Source organism: Sorex araneus, chromosome 5 (genome assembly GCF_027595985.1).
Source record: "Sorex araneus isolate mSorAra2 chromosome 5, mSorAra2.pri, whole genome shotgun sequence".
Taxonomy (NCBI): Eukaryota; Metazoa; Chordata; class Mammalia; order Eulipotyphla; family Soricidae; genus Sorex; species Sorex araneus.
The window spans coordinates 145,725,816-145,748,458 of NC_073306.1; the positions used below are offsets into that span (position 1 = coordinate 145,725,816).

The following is a 22,643-nucleotide window of genomic DNA, read 5'->3' on the forward strand; positions in this document are numbered from 1 at the left end:
CCAAGTGGTTGTGTTAATGGCAGAGAAAGTAGGTTTCAGGAAAAGGAGCAAGAGCGACAAAGGGATAATGATAAATGCGGCAATTAGCCAAGACAATGGGACAATTCCCAAAGTGTACACCTTTTACAACACAGCAACAAAACACACGAGACAAAATTGAAATGTGCAATACACAAGTCCCTAATTACAGCTGGGATTTCAGCAAACTGCTCCTGGTACTTGCGGTAACAAATAGACATCAGAACATTAAAGGTATTTTCCAAGCAATGCCATCTAGCAACTTAACCTTACTGACATTTCTAAGATACGTGAGCAGACCAGAGAATGTACAATCCTGAAAGTATTATAGAATATTCATCAATATAACCCTGTCCAGTTTGTCATAAGCATAAACAAATTTACCGATTAATAAGAGGAGCAGTTGTACAAGATATTTCCTTTGACGATCACAGAAATAAGCTCTATAACAATCAAAGAAATATATATGGGGTTTCACAAATTTGTTTGGAAATGACACAATATACATCTAAACAATCCAGTTTGGTTAAAAAGGAAATCACAGAAAGTTAGAAAATGAATAAAAATAACATCAAATTTTTCTACAGCTAAAGCTTGAGTTAGAATTATACCATTAAGTGCCTGTATTGGAAAAGAAGATAAGTCTCAAATCTGTGATCTAAATTTTCACCTAAGAAATTGGAGTAAGAATAAATAACCCTCAGAGTAAGCCAAAGAAAGTAATCAAGATAAGAGCAAAAATAAATAGAAAATAGGAAAACAGCAGAGGAAAAGAATTGTGATAAAAATTGATTCTTTCAAAAGATTACTAAATTTGACAAACCTCTAGTCAGAAATATGAGGAAACAGGGGAGAACAAACGACTAATTCAGACATGAAAGGGCAAATATCTTCAGAGAATCTATACACATTTAAAAGACCGGGGCTATTATAAATAACTGTATATCCAGATATTTAGAATTAAATGAAATGGGAACCTGTCTTGAAAGTCATAGATGACTAAATCCAACTCAAATTTTCTTATTTATTCTTAAGGAGAAATACATGACTAGATTTGTTTCTATTAGAGAAATTTTTTTTTTTTTTTGCTTTTTGGGTCACACCCAGGGATGCTCAGGGGTTACTCCTGGCTCTGCACTCAGGAATTGCTCCTGGCAGTGCTTGGGGACCATATGGGATGCCGGGGATCGAACCCGGGTCGGCTGCGTGCAAGGCAAACGCCCTACCCACTGTGCTATCTCTCCGGCCCCCCTATTAGAGAAATTTAATTCATAATTTGCAAAGTGTTCAGGCCCAGTTATACTCATTGTCTAGTTCTACTGAACTTGTGCTGGAAACAGCTCCAATCCCACACAAAATTTTCCACAAATAGAAGAGTCAAAAAATACTCCCAAGTTTATATTCCCATATTAATCTGATACCCAACCACACACAGTTACAGTAAGAAAACTACAGATGATCATCATGACCCTCAATGTACACACTGTCAATGAAATATCAGCAAAATGAGTCCCGCATTATTTAAAAAGAATTATATATTATTATCAAGTGGGATTTATTTGGGGACAACAAGAGAATTTCAGCATTCTGAAATCAATGTATTACAACAAACTGGAGAGGAGAAACCATATTATTATCGCCATAGATTCAGGAGAGAAATGGACAAAATTCAACATGCATTTATTTAAAAGAACTCATAAAATTAGAAATAGAAATTTGCTTAACCTACTAAAATAAAACTACCAAAAAATTCCTATAGGGGATGGAGTGATAGTATACTGAGTAGTGTGCTTGCATTTCACGTGCCGACCCAGGTTTGGTCCCCAACATCCCATATAGCCTCTCAGCGTTGCCAGGACTGATTTCTGAGTGCAGAGCCAGGAGTAACCCTGAGCATCACCAGCGTGGCCTCAAAACCAAAAGACAAAACAAAAATAAAACTCTTATAGCTAACACAATAGTGAGTTTAAAAAAGCATCTGCCAAAATGGTTTCCAATAAGATCAGAAGGAAGTCAAAGCACATAGGATCTAGAATGTTACAACCAGCTCAAGAAGATCTGCGGATGGAAAAAAGGGACTCTGAATGGGTGATGGCTCTAAGGGTGACGCACAGAAGCTAGATTTTGATGCTCATGCCATAGTGTTCTCTGATTGTAATGCCACATAGCCAAAACTTACAAAAAGCTGTAAACACATGCTACTTTGATAAAATTTAATTTCAAGAAAATTGTCTTTAATATGACTTCATGTATAGGACTTTTTGGAATGGTCAAAACTATAGGAGTAGAAAACTGCTCACTGATTCCAGGGACTGGAAAGAGGGGATTTTGGAGGTGATAGAGCCTGCCATTGTTTTCATTGTGATGGTGATTCTATGATCAATGTTTGTTCAAATTCACAGAGCTGTAAGTAAAATGAGTCTATTTCACTGCATGAAAATTATTCCTCAAAAATAAAAGCTCACATTAGTTATTGATTAGGTTGAAAATATTTAAAGCAATTATCTCCTACACAAATGGTTAGGCCAGTGAGTATAGAAATATGTCTGTTCACAGATGCATAGGTCCAAAGGACACTGGTGCAGGGAAGGTACCCAAAAAATCTATGTTAATGGAGGGATGGAAGGAAGGGATGAAGGATGGATGTGTTGGTGATGAATGGGTAGATGAATAGATTGGTGGACTGATTTATGAATTGATAGAGATGGAGGCACAAATGAATGGATGGGTGGACAGATGGTGGATAAATGGATGAACGGATGATGGATGGATGGGTTCATGAAGGGGCAGATGTATGGATGATGTGTGTATGTATGTAAATTGGGTTTTCAGGAAAGAAAACGGGCACTGAACCTCTCTATGAATACTGGCTCTGTCACATTCTCTGAACAGTAAGCCACAATTTCCCATTCTTCACGTGAGTACAATCTGAGGAGAATCTGAGCATTCTTTGATGGCCTGACCACTACCCTTGTGTGCTTGATCTGCAGCACCCCTGGGGAGGGGTCCTGTAAGGACGGGGAATACTGAACAGGTTGTAGTCCCATGATCTCCTGGTGCTCCCAGTACCTCTGAGTTTTAATGAATTAGGATTGGCTTTGGGCCTTGATCCCATGACATTTAAATTGGGCTCTGGGATCCCAGCAGTTGCTGGAGTCCAAATGGTCTGTGACATAGTTCACGACAACAGCAATAATAACAGCTCCTGGTTTGGAGCACCTGGTTTCGGGGCATTATGTTAGAGACAATCTATGTCTCTGGCATCATATTTTCACATACAACCTACTGAGGCAACCATGTGATCACCTCTCATTCGGGCTGAAACAGGCTCCTACTCTGGTGACCCCCATGTCAGGGCCCGCACGCTGAGCTCATTATGTCAGGTGCTGTGTTCTCCGAGGTCACTCCCTGATCGGGGGAAGACCTGGGATGCTGTCAGCACCAGAATCCGCTGTGGGCGACTTGGCCCCTGAGACATCCTGGTGTCCCAGTGGCCTCTTCACCATGGCCTGATCCTGTGAATCTGGTTGGGATGTCCCCAGCACTGAACTGCGGGTTCCTGACATCTGGCCAGGGCATCTGGCCAGGGCATTCAGGGGCTCAGGTTCTTGTCTCTGACTTTCCTCTCTATTTCCTATAAGTTCTCAAACTAGCAAAAATGGTATATCACTTCTTGGCTTCTGTCCCCAAAACACTGAACCATGAATTTGAAAGGATCTGTGACACCTATGTTCATTGCAGCACTTAAACAATCCAAAACCCCGACTACAGATAAATGGATCAAGAAGTTGTGGTACCTATACACAGTGGAACTACGCAGCTCTAAGAAAGAACAAACCATGCAACTTGCCACAACGTGGATGGAACTCGAGGAAGTCAGTCGGGAAAAAGGGAGAGATCTGGAATGGTCTCTCTCACGTGTGGGACTTGAAGATGCACAGTGAGGGTACGGCAAAGGACCAAAGACAACGAGATGGAGGGTCTGACCCACACTGGCCTGGGAGGGGCAACGGGAGGCTTGGGGCAGTGAGGTGGGCGCACTGGCGAGGGGCGTGGCACCGGAATCACACGCAGGAGGCCGCCATGAGTACCAGCTCACAGAACTGTACGACAACAACGTGCTAAAAGATGGAGCCACGAGGCTCTCCCAGCACATCCGCAGGTGGCGGTGGCAGCCCCGTCTCTCCCGAGGCTCCGGGTGCCTTTCACTCACTCCCGGGCGGCCACCGCTGTCTGAAGTGACCTCCTTGCTCCCTGGCCCAAGGCTACCGCTGAGCTCACTTGCAGAAACTGCAGGTGGCCCTGCCCCGGGGCCCTTCCCGACAGGGACCCTTTACGCTTTGCTCAAACACGGGGCTGCCGACTAGCTGTCCCCCTTTAGATCTCGGGGACAGGAAAGGCCCCGAGCCGCAGGCCCGACTCCAGTCCTGCCTCCTAAGTGTCCCCTAGGTATTGCCGCCGAGGCGGAGTGCCTCTCCCCTGCTTCCCACTGACGCACCGCAGGGCCCTGCACAGCTGCTCAACTTCTGACTCTGAACCTGACGCATGTTGGAGTCGTGTCCCTGTGCTGTGGGCCCCACCTGCTCTTTAATTAAGGAGAATTCTGTTTCGTGCGAAGGATGGCGTCTCAGAGGCCATCTGCCGGGTGCCACCTTCGGGAGCGCCCTCACCAGCAGGCTCTTTTAGTCTGTGTTTGGAACATTCTGGAAGTGGTTATTGGGCCTCTGACTTGGAGGGCCGAGATGATGAAGCCCACCTGTGCGCCACCTGACACGAATTCCTAGCGCTGCGGGCAGCGGGGTTTGGTTCGACAGGCGAGCGCCCCCTTGCTGCCTGCTTCTGGGAAGCCCCCAGTCTCTGGAGATACGTCCATTGCACAGGTCCCTTGTGCCTCTAGCGCTGTAAGAATTCTCCCACTCCTTGTTCATGAGCTCCGGGCTGGAGACGAGGCGTGCGGGACGCTGGTGCCCACCCATGCAGCAGCCCCCCACGCACTGGGGCAACAGCCGTGTGTTGTCTGAGAAGCTTGAGTCTGAGTCAGGGGCCCAAGGCTCGGCTCAGTGGCAGAAACACGGATTTCCGATCCAAATAGGCCTGGCTTTGAATTTTGGTTTCTTCCCTGGCCAGCTGTGTGGTTCTCGGCAGCTTAACGGAGCTCTCTGGGCCGCAGACACTTCACACGCGAAAGGAGAAAGATCTAGGGATCACTTTCCTTGGGCCACACCCAGCCGTGCTCAACGCTCACTCGTGGCCCTGTGCTCAGGGATCGCTCCTGCGGGGGCTCCGGGGACCAGCCTAGCTCGACCCCCTGCCAGGCAGGTGCCTGCCCCTGCACCCTGTCTCCAGCCCCACTGGGGAGTCCTTGGGGTCTGGCATGTCAGAGCCGGGCTGGTAGTGGACACAGCAGGTTCCTTCCCCTTCCGAGGATGGGGCCCTGGTGGGTGCTGGAGAAGTGGGCCTGAGGCTGAGCAACGAGTGCCGGCCCCGCGGAGTGGACAGTCCAGTCTTACGCAAAATGGCCTGGAATTCCTCCCGGCACTCGGCACTGGCTTTCCCAGGGATTCCATTTGCACTTTGGACATAGTTCCAAGACAGCCAGAGCAGCTTCTGGGTCCTGGGGCCTCACTGGGACGGCCTCCCGGCCCGTCTGTGCCTTCCCCTGAGCCCCCAACCACAGAGGAGAGGATGGCTCCCGCCCCCCATCTGGGCGGGTCCCCTCAGCCACAGAGCTGTCAGTCACCATCGCCTGGGGGTCACCTGGGAACACTGAGGTCCCGTGGGCTCCTCTGGACGCATCTCCCCACCCCTCACACACTCCTGCTCCTCCCCACCCCTGCACAGAGGTCTCTGCCCAGTGCCTGCACTGGAGGCAGCCGGACAGCCCCTGGACACCCCCCTCCGGCTCACACGCTCTCTGGGAGCTCCCAGTCTCGTGGGGGTGGGTGGAGGGCGGTTTCCAAGGGCCTCAGTCTGTTTCTCAACTTCCAAAGGGGAACATGGAGTTGGGCTCCATCATGTTTAAATAAAGTCCTGGCTAGAAATCGCAAAGAAATGTGTCACCCATTATTTTTTGCCCTTGTTTATTGCCTGACTTCCTGCATTTAATGAATGAAGCAACAATGACTCATCGAGTGGATTCTGGGGAACGGTGGCATGGCGTTTGGATTTCCACGAACCCACGCATAAAAGTGGGGTGGAAGACTCGAGTAGCTCAATCAAAGCCCTGTGGACAATAGAGAACTCTCGTCCTATAACGCCCGATACCAGCAGAGGTGACAAGTCATCAGGAACGACAAGTCCTCCACGGCGATGGTTTCTGTGTGTGGAGAAGCCGGGAAGGACCAAGGCGCCGGCGCTGGACCAGAGGGAGGAGAAGCGTGACTGGTCAGAGCTCCCCGCTGGGAAAGACTCCAGGGAGGAGCTCTCCAGGGTGGGGGGACGTGAGCTGACGAGGACGCCCCAGGCCAGAGAAGGAGAAGGCCAGGGCAGCGAGGGACCGGCATGACAGAGCCAGCGGTTCTGACACCTCTCGGGAGTGATCAGTCGAAGTGAGACAAGCTACCCTGAGTGTCCCATCTTCTCATAGGTCCCATCCCTCGGAGACTAGAGGGTCGGAGGCACAGAGCAGTGGGCAGGGTGCTGCCTTGCCTGTGGCCAGGCCGGGTTCAGGCCTGAGGTTTGCTAGACAGTGACCGATAACTAGAGAAACATCAAGAAAATGATATGAGGCAAGAAACAATAACATAAACTGCAGCTGGAAAAAATACCCTCAGATATTTGGTAAGAGAACATGGGGGGGGGGACTGTAACAAAGGGACATTAATTCCCCAAACAAATACTTTACCAGAAAACCCACAGAGCAAATCAATGCAGCTACAATGCTTTAGAGAAGGAGGAACATGAGGACAATTCTAGGCAAAAGAAGGGTAGGAAAAACTTGAACACGTCACTGAAGGCTGGAAGAAAATGCCCAACACTCCAGCGACAAAAACTGGAGGACACAATCCAGGCACGAAAATGACCCCTCCAGTGAGCAGCGGCTTCTTGTACTAGTGGATGCGTGTATTCTTTGAATTACTGCTTTTGTGCTTGGGGTGCTGGGACAACGACAGGGAAGTGACTCTGGAGGAGGGCATGGAGTGGGAAGGCATCAACATAAAACCATCAACAATCTTGTAAACCATGGTACCTAAAATAAATTTAAAAAGAAAAGAATTGTGGTATGTATATATACATGGAATACTATGCAGCTGTAAGAAAGAATAAAATCATGTAATTTGCACTACATGAAATGAACTAGATTATAACATGATGAGAGGAGTGAGTCAGAAGGAAAGGGATAGATATAGACCCATCTGTCTCAAATGTGGGATTTAAAGACACACAGTAAGGGAGAGGCAATAGAACTGGAGGGGGGCTGGGGGACCCTTGGGCACGGAGAGGGAGAAAGTCTCTGGCGACAGACATGGTGCTGGAACAATGTGTGCATGAAATCATCACTAACAGTGATGGAGAGTTTTTAAAAATAAAAAATTATCGTCTTGCCGCACTCAGTAGTGAAGAAACCCGGCAGGCACCGGGTTTCTTCACTACTGGAGAATTGTCCAGGCCCCATACCGAGCTGATATCTCCAGGACGCCCCAGGTGCAGTCTCCCCGCCTTCTCCAGATGGGATCCTGACGAATGTGAGCTTCTATAAGCATGGCTCCCGCATGCGGCTACAGGACTATTCCTCCGAATATACAAAGTGATATGGAAAATAATTCCTGGTATGCAAAGTGAGCAATGGAAAATAAATGATCTAGCGCCTGCCCCTGCCCAAAACTAGAGAGAGAGCAGCTGACGTGGGGCCTCATGGGATGGGGGGTGGAACCGGCCCCTTTCCCGCCCCGACGAGGCCCCAACTTGCCGCCCATGAACGGCTCCTGGCTCCTGAATGCCATGATCCCAGAGGCACACAGACCAACCTCGGAAACCAGCGGCTTCTGGCAGAAATGCATCTGGACTGAGCACTAAACTATGGCGCCACGCCACCCTGGGTAGGGAAAGGTGTGTGTCCCTTCCACCTTTTCTCCCCAGCGGCGCAGTGGCTGCCACCTTTTCAGAGTCTATTGGACAGCCAGGTATGAGACTGCAGTGACATGACACGCAGGACCTCACAGGATGGGGGGTGGAACCGGCCCCTCTCCTCACCCCAACGAGGCCCCGAGTTGCCGCCCATGAACAGCTCCTGGATCCTGAATGGCCACGATCCCAGAGGCACACCAACCAATCTCAGAACCCAGCGGCTTTTGGCAGAAATCCCTCCAGACTTATTACTAAAGCATCAGAAATCCAAAATGTTCTTCATATCAGCAATAGAAAACAAATTATCTAATGATGCCTTTTTGGCAGGTCTGGTTGTTGGGGAAAATTCCAAATAATAATGGTGGATCTTTTGTTGAAATATTGAATGTGATCAAAGCAGAGAGAGAGTAAGGTGGAAATCATCTGCCACATAGGCGGGGAAGGGGTGGGATGGGGGTACACTGGGGTTCTTGGTGGTGGAGGGTATGCACTGGTGAGGGGATGGGTATTTGGTCATTGTATGACTGAGACTTAGACTGGAAAGCTTTGTAACTGTTCTCACGGTGATTCAATTAAAAAAATTATTATCCCTAAAATAGAAATGAAACTAAATTAATACAACAAAAACTGTAAAATGAAAATAAAGATGCGTCCATCCAAAGTCCTAGGAAAAAGTAAGCTGGGATTCCGCCCTCAGGACCACTGTGTGGGGCAATCTCTAGGCTGCATCCCAACACTCGGCGAAGACAGAAGGGTGTGCTTCAGCCTTGCCACCTCCCCGGGGTGCAGCCAGGCTTCTGCCTGGGGGTCGAGAGGGCAGGAGCGGGGAGGGAGGGCAGGGCCAGTGGGACCCGGGGGTGCTGGTGAAGCAGGAAGGATGCTGGGATGGGGCCAGGGACACTCACCCATATAGGGCTTCGTCCCGGCCATGGAGGACGCCTTCTCGGACCCTTTCACGACCGTGGCGATGTTGAAGTCTGTGACGTGGACGTGCCCTGGAGAGAGGAACAGAGACCCCCGTCAGTCCGAGCCTGGGAGCTGGGCCCCTTCAGGTGCCTTAAGGCAGCTACTGCAAAGCACAGAGCTGAAAGGAGATATGCCTTTCTCGACGCAGACCTTTTTTTGATGCCGTGAAATTGTCACGATAGTCGGGTTATAGAACAAGTGTCCATGGAGAATGAATGAATGAGGAGTGTGGGGTGTGTGTGCTGGGTGCATGAGGAATGGCCGCTGCTGAGGGCTACTGGCTGGACCTCGAGACCATTAGGTTGGGATAAGTGTGGCAGAGAGAGACAAATTCTGCACAACTTCGTTGGCGTGTGGGTCCAGAGGAAGTCATACTCTAGAGCCAGAGGGTAGAAAGGTGGGTGGGTTGGGGGTGGGGAGCTGGGGGATCTGGTCAGTGCTAAGAAGCTCTGGGGCTCTTCCATGCAAACCTGGGCCACAGCCTGGGGTCCCCTGGAGAGCACTGTTTTGTGAGTCTGGAATGGCTGGTGGAGTGAAAAAGGGCTTCTACATGGCGAGAAACATCCCATTCACAGGCAGGTTTCACCATGTGATCTTTTTAGAGTGCTACACGCGTGTAGTTTGTGCACAAACAAATATACCGAGGGCTTGGTAAGAGTTTCTGTGGGGAAGCCCAGCGGCCCGAGCTCTGGAAAGACTGAGCCTGGGGTATTTAATGGGGAGGGGCCGGGATGGAGCCCCCTTCCCAGCGGCCCAGAGCCCAGCTGGGCTGACGTCACGAAGGGCTCTGGGCACCAGGGAAGGGAGGAGAGGCCTGAGGAGGGGAAGTGGAGCGGGGGCGGGGGGGGGTGTGTAAGTGGGGAGGGCAGAGGGTCCCGAATGGGCTCATGTGGACACGGGGCAGGACAGCACTCACGCCGGCCTCCACTGGCTCCCCTCGCCCTCCCGTGCCCGCCGGTGGGGTCTCACTGTCTGAAGGCTGTGTTGGGGCTGAGGGAGGGGACACACCACTCGGGCCCGGGGGCACCTCGGGGGCTGGCCAGATGCACAGGGCCAGAGCTGGGCCACGGGAGGAGCGGCCTGGTTCCACGTGGATGGGGCAGCCGAGTTCCAGCGTGGGTGCCGCCCCAGAGGGTGGGCACGGTGCTCAGGGCCCTGGGGAGGTCAGGCCGCCCTGCGCCCCGGCTGGCGGGGTGAGCCGCACGCCCCGGGACCACCTGTCCACGCACACACTGTCCGTCCAGAAGCACCTCGAGGGTGCCCAGCCTGGCTGTGCCCACGGCCCGAGTGTGCCACCCTCACCCATGGCTGTCGCTGCCCTGCACGGCTCAGCAGCCGTGGCCACAGCCTCAGGCCAGCCCTCGGTCGCTCTCCGCCGTGGCGCCTGGCCGTGAGCGTCAGAGATGGTTTCCCATTGCTCACACCCTGAGGCCTGGGGTCCCCGCTCGCCTCATTTCACTCCCTCCCACCGACTGCCCCGGGGGCCTCGCAGACCCCACTCTCCCTCACTGTCAGGCCACCCACCAGGGTGCAGGGACCAGTCTGCCCAGCCCTGGGCATTACGGGGCGCCGAGGGCCCTGGTGGGGCGGGGCCTTCCCCACGCTCCCTTTCTCGCACCTGCCCCGAGAGCGTCTCTCGGGATAACCGGGCGGGAGGGGGTTTAAGGGCCAAAGTCAGGTTCTGCAGCAGGAGGTCAGCCAGGCTCGCCGGGTGAGGAAGGAACCGAGCAGCCGTGTCCAGCCTGTGGTCTGGGCCCCGCACGGCCAGGCGGGCCCTGGGCGTCTCCCGTGCTCCTCCCTGCACTCTGGGCCCCTCACCTCAGTGCTTCCTCGTCCCGACCAAGCATGGGCTGGGCACGAAGCCCAGGGACGCTGGCGGCCACCCCTCGAGGCCTTGCAGAGCTCCCGGTCCCCGCCAACCCCGGCCCCCCTCCGAGACGCCCTGCCTGGCCCTGCCTCGTCCACTCTGAGCGGACACGCCAGTGCCAGCAGCGCTACTGCAGAGCTAAGCGCTCAGGAGGCCAGCTCTGCCTCTCTGCTCTGCCCTCCCACCTGTCCCGGGAGCAGGAGTGCAGGCGCCGGGCACCTGGGGCCCCGTGGGCACCCCGTCCTCCCCGCAGGTGGGATGCAGCAGCCCCCACTGCCGGCTAGTCCGACGCTCCCACCCCGGCAGCTGAGGCGACAGCAGGGCAGGGCGCTCAGTCCTGGGGACCAAGGCTGTGGGCAGGGCGCTTGGGAACGGGAGGACTAAGGCTGACCAGCCTTAAGAAGCCCCAAGGGCAGTCCAGTGGGCAGGGCACTTGCCTTGCCTGTGGCCGACCTGAGTTCGGTTCTTGGTACCACGTATGTTCTCCGGGAGAACAGAGCCAGGAGTAAGTCCTGAGCACAGCTAGGTGTGTCCCCAACAACACAAAAAGAAGGGCCGGGATCCAGCCCGAGTCCCCACAGGAGCGAGCCCAGAGCCCAGGGGAGGTGGCCCGAACCCCGAGTCCCCGAATAAACCTTCCCCTCTGCAGCCGGGTGGGGCTCTGGGCTGACGGCCACGCGCTGGGCGGGAGGGACATCAGCATCAGGCGTGAAACAGGGCCTGGGAGTGGGGCTGCGGCCCCTAGGCCAGTGCGCTCTGCCCGGAGGGGTCTGCTTCTCCTCTGGCCCCGAGGGCAGCCTGAAGGGTGGGTGTCCTGCTGGGGGCATGCACGGGGACCCCAGAGCTGGGGAGAGACGAGGGGCTTTTCTGTGGTCCCAGGCAGCAGGAGGAGGAGCTCGGCTATGAGCCTCAGGGCCCCGTGACCCCCATCTGCCGGCCTGGCCCGGCCCGGCTGGTCCCGCTCGGGCGCTGCTCCCGGGGCTCACCGCGCTCGTCCAGCAGGATGTTGTCTGGTTTGATGTCTCTGCAAGAGAACACAGAGAGGGCGGGTGGGAGAGGGCCGAGGCGGGGACACAGCCCGCGAGAGCCCCGGCCCCCAGTGGGTGTTTGGGCGGAACCAAGGAGAGGCTGGGAGGCGTAGGACAGAGCAGTGGGCGCCCTGGCCCTGGAGGACTTTGGGGAGAGGGGACCCGGGGCTGACACGAGGAAACCACCAAGGGGCAAGTAGGCCTTCCTTTGCAGAGGAGGCCGGGGGGGTGTGGCCCCTCCCAGGGGCAGGGCAGAGGGATGCTGGGAAGGGAGAGGCTCAGGACATTGTACATGTGCGCATGCACGTGTGCGTGTGTGCATGTGTGTTTGCATGCATGCGTGAGTGCACTGTGCCTACATGTGTGTGCATACATGTGTATGCATGTGTACGTTCATGTGCATACATGTGCATGTTCGCATGTGTGTGCGCGTGTGTGCAGGCTCGCACAGACCCCTCTCCTGCATGGCCTCTAGTCCAGCAGGCACAGAGATCTGGACTCGACCATTAACTGGGACCAGGAGAGGTCTGGAGAGGCCCAGCACTGTGGTCCAGAGGACGCTGGGGCCGCCGGGAGGGGCACTGAGCAGAGGAACAGCCCGGGGGCCCAGAGACAACTCATGTGGCTTAGCCCACTCCAGTGTGCAGGCACGGTCGGGCCTGGCGCTGCTCACAGCCCTTCCTCAGCGCGTGGGCCCAGCCGCGTCCTGCTGTCCACCGACTGTGCCTGCCCCCGGTTGCCTGTGAGAGACCAAGCTCCTCTCTAATGACACCTTGAGGCCCCCCAGTGCTGGAGCCCACCTTCCCCAGCTCTGGGGCTTCAGGGCCTGGGGCCTGGGGCCGGCCCCATCCTGGGAGGAAGGCGGGGGGAGACGAGGACCTCTTCATCCATCCGCCCCCTCCCTCGCCGGGGCCGCAGAGGGACACGGTCTTCATTATAACGACGGGCAGGAAGCTGCAATCGTATTAGAGCATCCGCTACCCCAGAAAGACAGGGCCAGCGGCCACGCCCCGCCCCAGCGCCCGCAGCTCAGAGGGCGCGGCAGGGGACGGGCTAGGCTCTTCCCTCCGCCAGACGCCAACAGCAAACCAGTCACTGGAGTCGAATGTGGGGCAAGGGTTAAGGGGCGAGGGTGGGCGCCCGGCTTCAGCAGGGAGAGGTGGTCCAGAGTGTCCGGTCCGCTCGCCATGCCCGCCCAGGGCTGGAGCCAGGAGGGCCGAGGGAGCAGCCCACTTCTGCCTGTTACTCCCCCCCGCCCGCATTTCCTTCCTCAAACCCTGGAAACTGCCCACCTCTCTTCTAAGGGGCCAGCAGTGGGGTCACTGGCCTTGGAGCTCCCACTGGGCACCAGCGTCCCTGTCTGCTGACCCGACTCCAAGGTGGTGTGGTGACCCTGCACCCACAGGGCGGCCTGTCTCTAGGACTGGCACAGCTCAGGGACTCTGTCGGGTGCCCTGGGTGTGTCAGCCGGGGGGCGGGTGCTCTCGTGCCCAGGGGCTTCTGCCCCGTCTGGAATATCTGCCCTCCTGGTCTCCTGCCCCGATTCCAGAGGGAACCTTGGAGGTGTCACCTGAGAGGGTGGACTTGGACCCACTGTACCCCTTTGTTTCCCTAAGGTTAGCAACGGAGCACGGACTGACGAGAGAGGGCGTGTTGGTCCTGCTGTGGTCCCAATGCCTCCCCCTCACCCGGAGTCGAGCTGGCATCCGGGCCTGCCTCACAGTCCTGCCAAGCTGCCTTAGTCTGTAACCCCCGAGCCTTTAAACAAAAATAGTGACTTAGGGGCTGGAGCAATAGCACAGTGGGGAGGGCACTTGCCCAGCATGCGGCCAACCCAGGTTCGATCCCTGGCATCCCATACGGTTCCCTGAGCACCGCCTGGAGTAATTCCTGAGTGCATGAACCAGGAGTAACCCCTGTGCATTGCCAGGCATAACCCCCCCAAAAAAAGACAAAAAAAACCTCCAAAACTATGGGCCTACTCTGTCCTCTCCTTCTATCCCTCTGACTCAAAACATCAGACACGCCGAACTTCTCTTATTTATTTATGTATTTCAGTGTATGGGTCATGCCCAGTGGCGCTCAGGGCTTACTCCTACCCGAGTGCAGGGGTCACTCCAGACAGGCTGAGGGGACAGGTCAGCCGCACCAAGGCCCATCCACTGCATTATCTCTGTGGCCCCAAGCATCTACCTTGTAAGAATACGATTTCCTTTTCCTTACTCTGGTCTGGCTGGTCTTCCAGCACATCAAATTAATGGAACCAAATGCCGACAGAGCCCTGCCCCAGAGCCCGAGAGGGACTCAGGGACAAGGTGAGTGTTCAGAGCCAAGCTGCTGGCGGGCCCAGCTAAGGCGCCCAGACCCGCCTCTTCTGGGAGCAGGGAGCCAGCAGGCACCCCAAAGACACAAAGTGACACGACAACCCGAGGCCAGCAGGAGTCTGACCCAGGCAGGTTTCCGTGGTGTCGCTGACATGGACACCTGCCTCCTGCCAGGGGCGGGTAGGGGGCGCATGCTGGACGGACCATCGGCCCCGAGTGTGCAGGGTGGCAGGTTCCTCTTTAAATCACTCGGGTGATTTAATGAGCCATGAATATTGAATTTGTCTTTGTTAACTGATAGAGTAAACACTTCGAAGAACCATCTCACATCCCACCGAGACCCCAGAGGTAACAGGACACACATCACAATTAACAGGCACAGTGATAAAAAAGGGCCAGTCACAGGAAGGAGGCTGGCTAACTCTTTTTCAGTGTTTTTGTCTTTTATTTTATATATTATAACTATTTATTATATATCATATATAATAAAAGATCAAGATATGATATATAGTAACATATTATATATATACTCCCAAACAGACTCATCCAACTTGTTGGTGGTCAATGTAGAGCACAGGTCAGGTCCTTGTGCTGGGGACCACCAAGGTCACACTTGGTGATGCCCAGTCTCCGTGTGGTGGCCGGGATCAAACCCAGTCTCACCTGCATCCTAAGCCTTGCATGCTCTCCCTGGCCCCACACTGAATTCTTGAGCTGGTTACCACAGCTCTGTTCAGGATAATTTCCTTTCCATGTCCATAAACCAGAGGTTGTTCTGAGTTGGTCTAAATGCCTCAACCACTGGTATTCTTAGAATTTCTCTAAGAGGCACGTGGGGCATAATAACTGAGCCCAAGCTCTGGGCTGGCACCAAAGCAGGGTCCATCCTCAAAGTGCCAAGTCTGCCCAGAACCCCCAGACACACAGCCCCAGTGCTCATTCTGGACAAGTCCTGGCCTCCTTCTGAGCCTCTACTCTCTCCAGAAGAGGAGGATTCTTCATTATGGCCTAGGCTGGGTCATGCAGAAGCAGAACACAGGACTCTGATGGCGAATCCAAAGTACGAAGGCTTCTGTGTAAGGGATACGTGAAAGGGTGAATATAAAAGCTGCAAGTGCCAATTCGGGCCTTCCCGGGGCATACAGCGCGAATGTTCCTGGGAGTCGGGCTCTGTCAGATCTCAGCGGCTGCATCTGGGATAGGGACGTCCCAAGAGAGACCTGGCTGTGCTGGGTGAGGAGCTGACTGGGACCCCGTGATGCAACCCAGAGCTGTGGGGGGAGCGTGCACAGGCGCCGGCCGGTAGACTGAAGCGTGGCATCCATGTGTGTCCCCAGAGCCACAGATGCTTCCATGGAAGGCGTGGACCTGACCTGGAAGTGACGCTGTGACAATGGTGCTCCTGGGGAGCCTTGCAGACTCGTGGGAGCTGACCCGATGGCCACCTGATGGGCAAGGCCGGGAGACTGCTGCTCAGGGCCCTGGCAGGGCCGGGTTCATCTCCTGCCCCTTCCAGTGAGCTTTCTCACCACAGAGACTGTTTCCTCCATCCCCGTGGCGTCTGGAGGGGGGACGGCTGGGAAAGAGCTGGGATTCTTTCCTTCGGGTGGGGCCCTGCTGGGGTGCAAGCCCCCAGAGTTCCAGCTGCATTCACGGCTTCTGCCTCTGAGCCACAGCCAGGCTCCCGCTCTCCCTCCAAAGGGCACCTAAAGGTCCAGTTTTCTCTGCAGAGACCACGTTCCAGGGCTCTGTGGCAATGCCCTGCCCACTGCCCTGTCCCCCAAGCCCCCGGGCCCTGACACTCCAGGGCATGCAGCACTTCTTGCTTCTACTCGTCGAACCTCTTCATGCTCTCATGCTTAACCTGCCCACCCACGACTCCCCTAGACAGCGTCCCTCCGTGGGAAGCACTCAGAGCGCCTGGTGCTGCCTGCACCTGCCCAGTTCCAAATGAAGAGTCTGTGCCCGCGAGAGCCGGTAGGTGCAGGCAAAGAGGTCAACAGGGAGGTCTGAACGCCAGGGGATGTGGGAATGGGCGAGAAAGGGCTGGACGATGGCCCAAGGATGCCAGACCTGCCAGTCTGCAGACAGACCCTGAGTGGAGCCCTGGACTCCGGGGCCCGGGTGGCTGCGATGCTGTCCTCCCAGCTGCCACCCAGCCCCACACGCAGGCAGGCGGACGTTTCGTTTTCAGCACCAGGGAGAGTTCTTCCCGCAGCACAAGGTTTGTACCTTGGCTAATAAAAATAGCAGGGCTTTGGGGCCTGTTTCAGTCTCTCATCTGAGAGAAAGCCTTTGGACTGGTCCAGAGAGAAGTCTGGTTTCTACATCTAGACAGGATTTACGATACTGTTAGTAATAGTTTCCGCCATTCCAAGCGCCAACTGCATGGCTGCCCCACTGTCAGCATCCCTCCACCAGTGTCTCGAGGCCCCTCCCACCACAACCCCTGCCCCCGACAAACTCATTAAAAATAATTAGGGCTGGAGAGATCGTAGGGTGGGTAGGGCTCTTTCCTTGCAAGCAGCCAAGCTGGGTTCCACCCCTGGTATCCCATATGATCCACTGAGCATTTTCCAGGAGTGAGTCCTGAGTGCAGAACCAGGAGAAAGCCCTGAACACTGCTACGTGTGGCCCCAAAACAAAAAAATATGAAAAAATAATTATAGTTTGGCTCACATATTTATAGTCCTGTTAACACTTGGGTTTAATACACCTCATGTCACCACCACGAAAGTACCCATGACCTTTACCCAATGTCCTTCTGTTATGTCCAGTCCGGCTCCTTATTCTCCCCTGCCCACTCCCTCCCTGCTTGGCATCTCGTTTCTGCAACCCAGGACCGAGGGGCTGCCGCTGAGTGAGTTCCTTAGTGCTCAAAGGAAGCATCCCCAGAGAAGTACGACCTGGAGGCTCACCCTCGTAGACCCCAAATTGGAACACTGGTTTCCATTTTCCCTCGTATGTAAGAGGCACAATGCTAACCTGCACAGCCCTCTCTCACCGGCTGCCCTGACCGTGTCCTCTCTCCCAGCATGCCTTAGGGTAGCTGCCCGACCGCCATCTTGAGAAGACCACCCAGCTCCCCACAAGTCTGAGTTCTCTTGTGTGGCAGTTGAAACTCTTCTCTATAAAACACTAGGCTAGGTGCCCCCCTTCGCCGCCACCAAATTAAAACAATTACTGTCTGATCCCACAATTCCACTGAGGATTCATACCTCACCATAATTACAAAGGTGGGTGACAACCAGATGCCCCAAACTAAACACTAAACAAAGAGCATGTGCTCTATCCCTGTTTGGGGGGGGGCACAGATCGGCATCATAAAGGAAGGCTCCCTGGACCTGGAGCTGGAGGAACCAAGAGGGCAGCGTGCTAAGTAAAACAAGTTAGTTGCAGCAAGACAAATTAGTCACGTGCCAATGTTATGGGCTCCCAGAAGAATCAATTTCATAGACATGGAGAAAAGAATGAGCTTCTGGGTGGGGGAAATCGGTCTGGAGACATGGCACCAAACATCACAGGACAGGGCGAAGAGAAACGGGCGGGATGGTGATTGCTCCACAGCAAACACGCAGACCACCCTGGCCCGGCCTCCTGCTGCCAGGCCCTTGCAGCTGGGACGCTGTCCACCCCAAAGGACGTTCGGGTTCTGCACACACAGCCATGGTTACCAGCCCCTCACCAGAGGTCACACTTCCTTCCAGGGCACAAGGGGTCATTTGACCTCACCTGGCAGCCCGCAGTGGCACGGCCCCAGTTCCGTGCTTCTGGAGCTCGCCTCTGCCATGCTGAACGGGTACTGGCGAGCCTGTCTGATCTCACCAGGACTGGGCAAGAACTTCCAAGACTGGCAAGGGTCCGGCCAATTCTGCCACCCCAGAATGCAGCGTGGAGCCCGTCAAACTGGCAAGAGTGTTCTGAGTCACCTGCAGGCACCTGGGAATGGGCCGGGTGGGCAGGGAGAGCTCACAGGGCTGAGCTTCCAGCAAAACACGCCTCTGCTTTCCAGCAGGAAACTGGCCCTCGCTCCCCGGTAGGAGGGAGGCTGCTTCCCACCCCGACGCTCGTCCATCTTCTGCACAGCAGCCGGAACGATCCTGCCACGAGCAGCCAGCACGCTTGGCTATTGAATGCATAGATCAAACGCTGTCACCCCCGCTGAAAGCTTTCCCTGCGCTCGGTGAGCACCGAAGCCGAGAAATTCCTGCTACCCTCGCTCTCACCTTCCCGCCTGCCACTGCTGCTCCCCCAGACTGGCCCCCATGTCCTCAAGGCACACCAGAGGCCTCAGGGCGGCCCTCTCTGCCTGGAAGGGGCTCCCCCAGAATGTGACCTGCTGCCCCCCACTCCCCAGCTCTCTGCGTCAAAGACTCTCCTCTGAGTGCTCTCTGTAGAGCAGCTACTAGGTAGCCCCGCTGCCCTTTGTCCTGACCTCTCTGGCCCCTGGCAGCACTAGCCATTGCCTGACACTGCATGTGCGTTGGCTGGGCTACTTCTTCCCACCACAATGCTCCTGAAGACAGAGACTTGGCTGGTCGCTGTCCACGGTGGCGGCTGCCCTACCTGACAGAGGACACACCTGCTGACTCACGGCTGAGGGGTGCAGTGTGCAAGGCAGATGGTGGACGGGTAGGTAAGGAGTCACTAGCTGCATGGATGCACAGATGATGGTCACCAGGAGGATGGATGGAGGGATGGATGGATGGATGGAGGGAGGGAGGGAGGGATGGAGGGAGGGATGGAGGGATGGATGGATGGATGGATGGGTGGGTGGATGGATGGAGGGATGGATGGAAGGAGGGAGGGAGGGAGGTGTGGACAGATGGACAGATACACAGACAGATGTGCTGAGTGATATGTGCACGCGTGTGCAGACTGCACAGGCTGGAGTCCAGCACATTCTAAACCGTCTTTCTCGCCCCTTTCCTTGCCTCCACTCCCGTCCGAGTGTAGGTACCCATCTCAACAACCCAGCGGCAATTGTCAGAAAATGTGACATAAGCACACTCACAAGAGTACGCTTGCTGGTCAAGAAGTCAGAGCAGACATCTTTGGTGTTAATTCTTTTTCATGGAAAAATGTCCTCTACCAAGTGTAGTTGTTAAAATGATCACCAGACTTCAAAATCAGGCTCTTCTCTGAGCCCGGGAGAGTATAAAGATATTGAGATCTCCCGGCCCCCTCCCTCCTTCCTGTCTTATAAACCCCATCCTTCCGTATCCTTTACTTCCTCCCTCCCCATCCCTCTCTCTTCCCTCTTCTCTTCTTCCCTCCCTTCCTCTCCTTTTCTCTCTCCCTCTTTCTTTCCTTCCCTTCCTCCTCCTTCCTTCCCTCTCTCCTTCCCTCCCTCCCTTCTTCTGTCTTTATCTCCCTCCCTCCTTCCTTCCTTCATTCCTCCCTTCTTTCCTTCCCTCCCTTCTCCTCCTATCTTCCCTCCCTCCCTCCTTCCCTCCCTCCCTCCCTCTCACCCTTCCTTCCTTCCTTCCTTCCTTCCTTCCTTCCTTCCTTCCTTCCTTCCTTCCTTCCTTCCTTCCTTCCTTCCTTCCTTCCTCCCCTGCCACAGCTGGCAGTGCTCAGTTGTTACTCCTGTCTTGGTGCTCAGGAATTACTCCTGCTGGAGCTCAGGGGACCATATGGGATGTCGGGGATCGGACTCAGGCCAGCCGTGTGCAAAGCAAGCACCCTAGCCCTCTGTACTATCTCTCCAACCCCAAATCCTCTGTTTTCTAACTTGTAAAAAAAAGGAAAGGAGAAAGCTACTGTGAATTGTAGTACATGTGTGCAATTAGTGCACGTGTGCACATGTACATATGTGCTTGTGTGTACACACTGAATAGATGCCTGATGTTTGTACATGTGTACATACACACATGTGCTCATGTATACACAAGTACATATCCATCAATGTACGTGACATAATGCAGTGCACAATGCACATGTGTGTATATATGCATAAATAGACATATACATGCATATAAGCCACGTAGGATTATATATAACAGTGTGTATATTTGTGTGTATAGTATATTTATAAATGGTGTAACCACAGTTTATTTTTGTGCATATCATATAAAGACATATATATGTATATGTGTACTCACATACACATACATATTGATATATAGCATTAAAGTACATGGGTGTGTGCATAATGTGATTGTGCACATATGTGCATAGGAGTGCACATAGATATAGACATACATATATATCATATATATGCATATACATTATGTGTATATATGTAGTACATACATAATATCCATGAGTGCCATATAAATACAGACACATGCATATTATGTAAGTATAATGCATATACACTATATATCTATACAGCACATCTATAATATACATGTGTGTCTGTATTCATATGCACATTCACTATATAATGAGTGTAGATATATGTGTATTGTGTATATATGTGGACACACTTGCTGTGTGTCTGTGTACATGTGCATGCATGTGTGGTGTGCATCTGGATATACATCCAAATAAACTGTGTTTGTGAATGAGTATGTTATGCCATGTGTACATGCACACACACGTGTGTGCACAAATACCCATATAACCAGATATAGGCTTGTGTGTGCACACAATCCTGTATGTCTACAGGCATATCTGTGTCCATGCATAGCTACAGACGCACACCCAGAAAAACTTCTTTACACAGGTGCCTGTGTGTGCCCACGTGTCCTGGTGCCAACATGCCTCTTCCCCAAGACCTGAGGCTCCCTGAGAACAGAATCTCGTCTTCCTGTCCCAGCCTTACTGCCCGGCTCTGCGCCTCATCCATGGGGGTTATGGAAGGGTGGGTGATGCATCCAGGACCCACCCCGCAGAGGGGAGCAGCGCTGGTGGCCCACCTGGAAAGGAAGCCGCTGGCGTTTCGGAACGCACGCCCGCACTTCCTGAGGCTGCTCTTCGTCCTGTTTCAAGCCCTCCTGCAAAAGAGCCTCTAATTTATTGGACCCTTTCAGAGTCTGCTTCCTGCTCACATTCTGCTCCTGGATTTCGTGATGTTAAGTTGAGACCTGGAGCCCAATTTCTAAGATTTATTATCGAACATCAACACTCTCCACCCAATTGCAGGAGCGATTTATACCCAGGAGACAGAACAAGCCTTGTAAGAAATAAATTGGATTCTCTCGTATCTCACTTTTCTATCATCACCAAGTCATAAATTTTCAAAGTGCTTGCCTCACCAGAAGGGGCTCGGAACTCGGAGCCCACAAATAATGAAGCTGCCCCTGAAACAGGAGAGGATCTCCATCCTCAGTGACACTTCGGCTCTTCTGTTGTTTGCGTTGCGTCTGGAAATCTCTAGGTAAGACTGGTCCAGAATACAGAGGCCAGGGAAGTTATTCTTGTTTTGTTTTGGGGCCACACTTGACGATGCTCAAGGGTTACTCCAGCCTCTGCGCTCAGAACAACTCCTGGCAGTGCTCAGGGATGTTGAGCATTGAACCCGGGTTGACCACGTGCAAGGTAAACGTCCTACCTGCTGTGCTTTAGCTCTGGGCCCTAGACTGGGAAGTTTTTTACTAAAGCAGATGGGGGAAGCAGCTCTGCGCACCACAGGAGGGAGGGGCTGGGGGATCACGATCATGATCACGATCACGAAATCCCGTTAATGATCGATTTCTCGAACTGGCTCAGTAACCTCTCCATTTGTCCTTTCCCTGAGATCTTAGAAGTCTCTCTCGACTCAGTCCTCCCAACGATGTCGCACTGGGGGCTCTTTCAGGGTCAGGGGAATGAGATCCAGCTTGTTACTGGATTTAGCATATGAATACACCATGGGAAGCTTGCAAGGCTGTCCCATGTGGGCAGGAAACTCTCAGAAGACTGCCAGTTTCTCCCAGAGGGAGACATAAGCTACATTCGTGGCCGTGCGCTTCTGAGAGCTCGCCCTCAGAAGTCTCTCTCTGGATGTTGGCCGTTGATGGGATTACACACACCTGGGTTCCTCTGCCGGTACCTTCATGCATGAGGCCTGTCCGAACGTGTGGAGAGGGGCCTCGAGCATGGCTGTAGCTAGGTTCCGGTGTCTTTGGCTGCTGAGAGCTCTGCTCGGGGTGGGGCAGGAAGCTGGAGCCCATTCCCTCCGAGGGGCCCCGGGGAAGACAGGCAGGCGTGCGGGCAAGAGACTCTCTGCCAGCTGGGGGATATTTAAAGGATAAGAGTAGATTTATAGTAACCAAACCAACTGTCTTCTGCTCATTGGGTGGGAGTGGGCACTGTGGCTCATATCCACTTGGTCACTTCAGCGCCTTCGCACCAAACCCTTAAAACTGCCCCACATAGACACTCTCCTAATTGGCAAAGTGGAGGGCAGTGGGCGGGAGGGGAGGGGGACATAATCCCCACCCAGGT

General features: G+C 53.9%; 1 protein-coding gene across 1 annotated transcript in view; it reads right to left on the reverse strand.

Moving 5' to 3' along the window:
• The window catches only part of STK32B (serine/threonine kinase 32B), a 202,480-nt gene that overhangs the window by 22,942 nt on the left and 156,895 nt on the right, over positions 1-22,643 (reverse strand). Inside the window, exons 5-6 of the mRNA XM_004617418.2 lie at positions 11,905-11,942; positions 8,991-9,080 (exon numbers count right to left, since the gene is read on the reverse strand). Of these exons, the coding sequence (XP_004617475.1) occupies positions 8,991-9,080; positions 11,905-11,942 (128 nt within the window). The remainder of the gene's footprint in view (positions 1-8,990; positions 9,081-11,904; positions 11,943-22,643) is intronic.